Here is an 8,060-nt window from a genome sequence, read left to right on the forward strand (position 1 = left end):
GGGGTAATACATGGACGGGTGCCGGTAAATGATAATAAAACCGACCAAATCAGATTAAAGTCAGTGGAAACGTCGCGTATCTGAATGAATGGCAATTATTTTGCACGCTCGATGTGCGCGCGCTCTCCGGCCCACGTTTACGTCAGCGTTAGGTCCGGGCTCGTGCCAACACGTTTCCCGCGCACGCGGCTCGAACGCCCATTGGCTGTTTCCCTTCACACCGGGCTCCTTCAGACACGACACCTTTCGCAGCGGTGGGGGGGGGAAATCGTCTCCTTTCACTACATATGTCAGTGAGAGCGCGTGGTTACACAAAACACGTCATGAAAAACAGAGACATGTAATACACGGCTCTAAGCTCGTTCGTTCCTCAGTCCAGCTGGACGGGAAGCTTCTTCCGGGTTCTGGAGCGATTCCGCAAACGCAGATACACAACGTCGACCCCTGCTAACCCGTATTGTACGTCTGAGGGAGTTACGCAAAGAGCGCAGCAGCCGGCGAAGGAAGTCGCCGCGCAGCCGACGACGAGCGTGGCCTTCGCCTTACTCCATTTACGTAAGTTCTTTCACTTCTTTCCGTTTAATGAACGTACGCCCTCTGCGTAAGTTTCCACGTTTCGCTCGCTTGAGTACACATACGCCGTTTACGTAAGTTCCGCCAGTTCGCTATACGTGAAGGTACACTGAGGCACCAAGCGGCCCCTGCGGCGGGTTGGACGTGGCGCCGGTCCGGTCGCGGAGCTCCAGAGCCGCTCGGTCTGCTCAGAACGGCAGTGAAAGAGACTCCTTTCTCTCCGTGTCTGTGCAGCGCGGTAAGTACAGGGACCACCCGGACAAACATGTAACATTCCACTTAGTTTTAGAAGAATGTCGACCACGTCCACGTCCGGACCGGGATGTTTCTGTGTGTTTGTACACACAGGTGAGGTCCTGTTAGCTACAGCTAACGGCTAGTCAAAAATATCATTAGGCGTCAGTAAAAATACGTGGCAAATACATAAACTGTCCGGACTGTGCGCTACGATAATGAATCTCTTCACTACTGCTGGACATGATTAGTTCAATCAATGAAACTTCAACGGTCATAGTCATAGTGTGCTGTACAGAACTGGTCTTTAATAGGATGACAGTTTGCTCATTACAGTCAGTCATGATTAATACGATTATTGTCCAGTTATTCTTGCAAAGTGATTTTTACCTGTATGTTCATGATCATCTTCCTACTGAATGTTTTATTAATGACAACTTTCTGCTCTGATGAAGATGTTCATTTGAATTAAATACAATATACTTAAGGAGGGTAGATATACCTGCATATGTGTTGAGTCACATTAATGGTCAGGAGGCCCTTCCGCGCTGTAAAGGACGTGTCCAGGTGAACAGTGGGGCCGAATGGAGCCGGGCCCCAAGTCCCAGGTGGATGGTGACTCTCCGCGTTTGGTTTCCCGTCTGCAGGAGGCCGACGGGTGCCGTCATGTGGAAGAAGGCTCTGGTGGTGGCCGTGCTGGCCCTCGCCGCAGGCTACCTGTACCATGCGGACCCCAAGCTGCCGGATCACCTGCTGGAGTTCGTGACTCGCACCCTCGATGTCCTGCAGGCACCCGGTGACAACCCCGCCATTGAGGAGACCATCTCGGCTGCGTGGGAAGTCCTGATCGCTGCGCCTGCCCGGAAATGGAGCCGGGTAGCCGTCGGGTGAGCGCGACACATCCCAGGCAGCGGTTGATAGAGATACTCATCTCCTCGCTACTGTGCGAGTCCTCGCTGAGCGTGGTGCTTGTCCCGCAGGGTGAATGCTTGTGTGGACGTGGTAGTGTCCGGAGTGGGCTTGCTCCAGGCCTTGGCTGCCGACCCCGGGCCCGGCCGGGACCACGATGTGCTACATTCCAAGGAGGACCTCAGGGAGGCCTTCACACACTTCATGGGGAGGGGTGCAGCTGCAGAGCGCTTCTACAGTGACAGGGAGGACTTCCAGAGGATCGCACGGGCTGCTGCGGAGTACCCTGGGGCTCAGGTAACCTGGGAGCTGAGGGTGCTCAGAAGAAATGGTCAGCCTCTATACAAGCGATTCTGGTAACAGCAATACGACACTGTAACCCAAGATAGCGATGCCTTTATAGTCTCCGAGTGAATAGCAGCCTGGGGGGTAAGAGGGGTTAAACCGTGTTACTGCTCAAAGAAAACTCTTTGTGGGACAGTCAGCTGTAGGTTCAGCTCATTCTCTCTCTGCTTTTCCAGGCACCGTAACCTAGGGAAGGTAACAGTTCTCTCCTCTTTTGTCACTGTTGCTTGTCTCACAATTGAACTGCATGCGCTCACGACGGACTTAATTTTCCCCGTGAATTAAAACAGCGTCCGCTGAGGACTGGGTTTCCGTGTCAGATGTAATTCTGCATGCCTCACAGTAATTAAACATACCGGTTCCAGGGAATCTTAATTCAAGGATCTCCCTTGACTGTCCCAGAGGGAAGTGTGTGTGCTGGTTTCTCAGTCTAACCCATTCCTCTTGCATAGGCGGTCTTCGTATTTCATACCTCAGTTTATCAGTGCGTTTAAAATTGTTTGCGTGACACAGAACAGCCATTACTTTACTGTTATAACCCTACACGCTTCTTCAGTACATGAGAGAAAGCAAGAGTCAAAGTTTGCGCGCACACACACCTTAGATGCAGATAATCATATACAAAAGACCTCGAAGGGTTCACCCCCTCAACAACCGAGAAAGCCAGAGTGTTAAACACCCTCACCAAAGGATTATTATACTTCTAAGAGCTCTAGTAAGTGAAGTGCGAGGAACATAAAAGCTTTGATAGTTTCGGGTGATCGGACCAGTCAGACGAGTTGGCTGCACCCCATAGTAGCCAATCACCGGTGTACGTCTTGGCAGAGACACAAGAACATGATTTGTTCTCGCCTTAGATTTCTTTTCACTGGGGTAGAAACAGACAGGTTCTTCTGCTCTGATCCAGCAGAGTGAATGCAATTTTGATTGTACCATGTTGCCCAGGCACTGCACTATTACTGTGTGGTAGTCGTGTGACTTGTTCTCTCTCGTCACACCTACAGAAGTACTATAATCTAATTTAACCATGGGAATAATTCCTTTTCTGAATATGTTCAAGTTGTATTATCTCTGACTTGTCTGCCCATTTTCCAGCTCTATGTAGGTGGAAACGCTGCTCTGATCGGCCAGAAACTGGCTACCTACCCTGATCTGATGGTACGTTGACCTTTCCAAGAAGCGAACAAGGCTAGTTAGTCCACCTTCCACACAGTACTAATGCACTCTATAAGACCAACAGAATAGTTAAGGGCACAGCTGCACATACCTGATTGGTGGCTTTACACGTTGCTCGTCACACTAACAATTACAAGATGATGTTAATGATTCAGTGAACAACACTGATTGGGCCTCTTTGCAGTATACCATTTGTCCTTACCTACAAAAGCCAGGTGATAACTGTTCTCGCCTCATGGTTACCTTAATGAACTGGGTTACACCTAGGACACAGAAAATTAAAAACCTCATTACCAATAGGACAGTGCTTGTTAATTGTAGGCCTTGCTCTCCCTTTGTCATCACAAAGTCAATTGTATTTTTGTTAGTTGAATTTTTTTCTGACTTTCTTTACTAGCATAAACTGAGCTCCAGCCAGTCTTGCAATAGTCTATCACGATTCAAAAACATGAGAACTACTCCTCAACTAGCGCATTCATTTTAACATGACTTTGTCTTTGTGAAGCTGTAACAGCGCAAACAGAGGTATGAGTAAAGCGTTGAGAATCCCACCTTTAGTGCAAGTGCATATGACTTTTACTGTTATTTACTACTAAAATTCTAGTGTGATCTAGTATACATCTATGAAATGTACGTCACTTTGGAGAAAAGCATCTGCTAAATTAATAAATTTAAATGCAATGTAGTGTCAGATCTGGTGCTGCAGATTACAGGTATGGCATCATTTCCCCCATTTAGTTGCCTTTGTCACGCTAGTGTTTTATAGCAGCCCTACATTCTTAGTAGAGAGCTCTTTTATCTTCATTCTGTGGGAACTTCTTACTCCGGAAAGTTCTCTCTCTGATACAATCAGACAGGAAATGCTGAATTTAAGAAAAAAGAAAAAAAAAAAAAAAAGATGCTTCATCCGTATAGCATCTACATGCTGTATTGCCACACTTAGGTGTCACTTTGATCAGAATACTTCCTTTGTGCTCTTCATGTGTTAAACACTGTGAGCCCTGTGTTTTATGGCTATAGGATTGTATGCAAGTTTTGATTTATTCTTAAGCGGTTTTATGTTTCACATGATTTATAATTCTCACAGCATCTTCAGTTGCCATAATATGTCAGAAAAGCTCCGAATTTGATTTTTCTTCAATTTGGAGCTGTTATCGATCCTTCAGAAACAGTACTGCATCTAGCAAATTAAAAGCACTTGCCTAATGGTGTGAGAATGGTGATGTTGTGCAGGAAACGCAGAGATCCCACTTGTCATTAAATCTGAACATTCATAAGATATCACAGCAGCTTCGGGTAGCTGACACCAGGAGCCAGGGGTGAGATATTGAATCACCTTTGTTCTGCATCCGTCTCCATCTCCCAGGTGCTCCTCTGTGGCCCCGTGGGGCCCAAGCTCCATGAGCTCCTGGATGACCAGATTGTGGTCCCCCCAGCATCTCTCCAGGAGACAGATGAGTTCCACCTAATTCTGGAGTACAAGGCAGGTAAAAACAGACACTAATGACTGTAAACCTTTAAAAGTTTTAAGTGGTTGTATTTAGCCTGTCTGCTAAGAAGAAAGCAGTTAAAGGGAACCGTGAGCTCATTTAGCTTATCTGTGTCCTTGAATAGGACGAGATGTCTCCTTTCTTAGGGGATCGCTTCAAGCTCCCATTTGCTTTCTGCATTAGCATAATCCCCCATAATGCTTCTCATCACCATCATGTTGCTGAAGACAGTTCCAATACAATGCAGTGCATAGTTACCAAGGTAAACTGGAATGGTACAAACCGAAGATCAGAGGAGCGCAGGCAGTCAGGGACTCTCTGTTCCTGGGAAGTCAAACTGGCAGGGGCCAAGCTGTTCTCACATTGTGACAGATAAGCAGTGTCTCTCTCTCTGTCTCTCCTTGCTGCGGTCATTCACAGGTGAGCAATGGGGGTCCGCGAGAGCCCCTCAGGCCAACCGCTTCATCTTCTCCCACGATGTGGCCAATGGCAAGATGAGCCTGCTGGAGACCTTTGTGGCCAGTCTGGAGGAGTTCCAGCCAGACTTGGTGGTGCTTTCAGGTCTCCACATGATGGAAGGCCAGGGTCGTGAGCTATGGGAAGAACGACTGAAAGAGGTGGGTGTAACCCCTCCAACATCATTATGATGAACCCCTTTCCTGCAATCTGTACAGAACTCGACCTTTGAGATCAGCATCAGTGCGGAGCAGCTGATGGGACTCACTGTTATGTCTTGCAGGCCGTGGTGGCCATCTCTGACATCCCCAATGAGGTCCCCGTCCACTTAGAGCTGGCTAGCATGACGGACAAGGACTATATGAAGAGCATCATGCAGGAGGTAAATGTGTAGGTTTACCAGCAAGATCCGAGGGCTCAGCTTGACATCTGCAAAACCACCCCATCAGAAAAACTGCGGTCACGTAGCGTACACAGTCCAGCTCACCTCATTGCAATGTGACATACGAGACTAAGACTGCGCGGTGGTGTGTGGGGACTTACTTGTAAGTATAGGGTCCAAGAGGTGGAACTGTGTGTAGAGGTATACCTGCACAGGTATTGTTTCCTGTGGCTTTACTCATGTCATCTATTGGTGTCGTGCTACAGCATTTAAGGTCACTATCTGCTGTATGGCCCTGTTTTCCGTTAGCAGGTCTTGCCCATTGTGAACTCCGTCGGGCTCAACGAACAGGAGCTGCTGTTCCTGTCCCAGGCAGGCTCAGGCCCCCACTCCCAGCTGGCGTCCTGGAACGGTGTGCCTGACGTGGGTCAGGTCAGCGACATCTTGCTGTGGGTTCTGGAGCAGTATGGGCGCACAGACCTTGAGTCGGAAGCCGACCTTACACGGGTGCACTTTCACACATTGGCCTACCACATCTTGGCCACAGTGGACGGCCACTGGACCAACCAGGAATCGGCTGTGGCTGCAGGCGCACGTGTGGCCAGCACACAGGCCTGCGGTGTCCAGCATGTGGACGTGTCCAAGGTGGTCCTCCTGGCCCCGCGCCACTTCCACAGCTCCCACAGTGAGCCGAGGCAGAGCCTAGCATTGGACCCTGCCCGGCCTGTCGCCACGTGGCACCGTGGAAATGTCACATTTCATCTGAGCCCTGTGCTGGTGTGCCAGCAGCCGCTCCGGACCGTGGGCCTGGGAGACGCCATCTCGGCCGAGGGACTCCTGTACTCAGAAGTGGTCCGGCAGCAGTAGCGCACAACTCCCGAGGGGACTGGGGATGGTGAACCTCCCACGACAAGTCACGTTGGTGACATAGGACTTGTTTACACTGGGCTTGTGAAAACCGCCTTCTCTCTCACACGTACACACACTCTCCCTTACATCTCACACTCCATGCAGTTGTACCATTCATATCTGCTCATGAGTCAAAGGTACCGGAGAACCGCATTTCCTTTTCTTAAAATGCAGATTATAGACACTTCTTCATAAACATTAAGACCACCACCATCCAAGCTGCTACAAAGGATTGTGACCCAAAGCGCTGTAAATACATCAGCATTTGAGGTTTAGAATATTAACTAGCTGTCACCCTCAAGATACACTTGATTCAGACTTCTTCTTTACTCCATTTTCCATTGATCAGCTGGTACGTACGTTTAACTGGCCTACAGCCGATCTAAGTTACCATAGTGTAGCGCTGCTAATGCAGACGACTGAAAAAGCGTAGTCAACAACCTGCCGCCTTATTAGAGTTAAGTTCAGCTTAGCAAGAAAACATGAGGGGTTGCTTGTCTGCTACCTGCAATTAACATGGAGGTCAGACAGCGAGTGTTGCACTCGCTTCTACTGCATCGCATTCAGTCGATCAGATTAACATCTCCTGCCACTGAATGTTGCAAGATGATGTCGTTTCAAGCATGTTTTCTTGTGTGGAATGAGAACAGAAAGCTGAGAGAAACTTCTGTTACATGCGTGGCCATGTTTGTTTTATTTAAAACGATTTCACAATACCGTGGAACTGCTAACATGAGCTCAGACTAGGTTTCCTTTGACTAGGTTTGTGTACTTGAAGAAACTGCCCCTCTTGCTCCACAAGCCTTCTCAGATGTGGGTGTTTTCTTAAATCTGTGAAGGATTCTTTCCTTTAATGTTTTCAGGGATTCTGTATTAATCATGGTAGAAAAAAAAAATCATGTATTTTGTGTATCTTTCTATATATGTCTACATAACTTTTAAAACCCCACACAAAATATACCAGAATAACTTATTGATGTTAATGCCGCTTTAACCAGTTTTATGTGAATTAGTACAACCCTCCACTAGTGGGGCAATCTTTCCACGTAGTAGATAGCAGCAGGGGACATGAAGTCAATGTGCCCTCAGCCACAGTGTCCAGGGTGTGAAATGTGAGACTTGCACATACCCACTGCTCCACATCTCAGGATAAAATCTTACTACCCTGTCACTTCTCAGATTTAGTCTTCAAAAACAGCACCTGAACTCCTCATATTTAACATTTCTTTGAAAACAGGTCTTGCCCCCTTTTTTTTTTTTGACCAAGATTTGTTACTTTTTCCTAAAGGTATAAGTGGCAGAAGCTGTATATATCGTGGGGTCAGCTGTAGTGTTTCCTCTGTTTACTAAATATTGTTACAAAGAATGTAAGGGATCTCTGCATTAAAACAAACAATAGTTTAGATTTTTATAAAAGACAACAAATTATTACATTCATACACAAATCCAAATATATTTGTACCATGAAATCGCTTTAGAAAAAAAATACTGTATAACACCAATTAATATAGATATATACAAACTTCAGGTGCAGCACCTTTGAAGGTCTATGAATGCATCCATTTGAAATGGGACTACGAAGGGAT

The 8,060-nt window shown here is 47.3% G+C and overlaps 1 protein-coding gene across 2 annotated transcripts; it reads left to right on the forward strand.

Moving 5' to 3' along the window:
* Positions 1 to 676: 676 nt before the first annotated feature.
* adpgk (ADP-dependent glucokinase) lies at positions 677 to 6,443 on the forward strand. Of its 2 annotated transcripts, none has more exons than XM_018765666.2 (8): positions 677 to 811; positions 1,455 to 1,694; positions 1,788 to 2,013; positions 3,157 to 3,219; positions 4,604 to 4,724; positions 5,148 to 5,344; positions 5,467 to 5,565; positions 5,875 to 6,443. In XM_018765666.2, the coding sequence occupies exons 2-8, from the start codon at positions 1,474 to 1,476 to the stop codon at positions 6,430 to 6,432; spliced, it is 1,485 nt and encodes a 494-aa protein (XP_018621182.1). In that variant the 5' UTR covers positions 677 to 811; positions 1,455 to 1,473; the 3' UTR covers positions 6,433 to 6,443. The 2 variants fall into 2 exon arrangements, with proteins under 2 accessions (XP_018621182.1, XP_018621183.1); XM_018765667.2 differs by having other exon boundaries at positions 5,878 to 6,443.
* Positions 6,444 to 8,060: the final 1,617 nt, after the last annotated feature.

The sequence above is a fragment of the Scleropages formosus genome, chromosome 5 (genome assembly GCF_900964775.1).
Source record: "Scleropages formosus chromosome 5, fSclFor1.1, whole genome shotgun sequence".
Taxonomy (NCBI): Eukaryota; Metazoa; Chordata; class Actinopteri; order Osteoglossiformes; family Osteoglossidae; genus Scleropages; species Scleropages formosus.

What these genes read in the sequence shown, in the direction of transcription:
- adpgk (XM_018765666.2), top strand. Translation starts at nt 1,474, where the DNA reads ATGTGGAAGAAGGCTCTGGTGGTGGCCGTGCTGGCCCTCGCCGCAGGC. An exon ending in CGGAGTACCCTGGGGCTCAG is followed by an intron (nt 2,014 to 3,156) that starts GTAACCTGGGAG and finishes CCCATTTTCCAG; the next exon opens with CTCTATGTAGGTGGAAACGC. An exon ending in AATTCTGGAGTACAAGGCAG is followed by an intron (nt 4,725 to 5,147) that starts GTAAAAACAGAC and finishes GGTCATTCACAG; the next exon opens with GTGAGCAATGGGGGTCCGCG.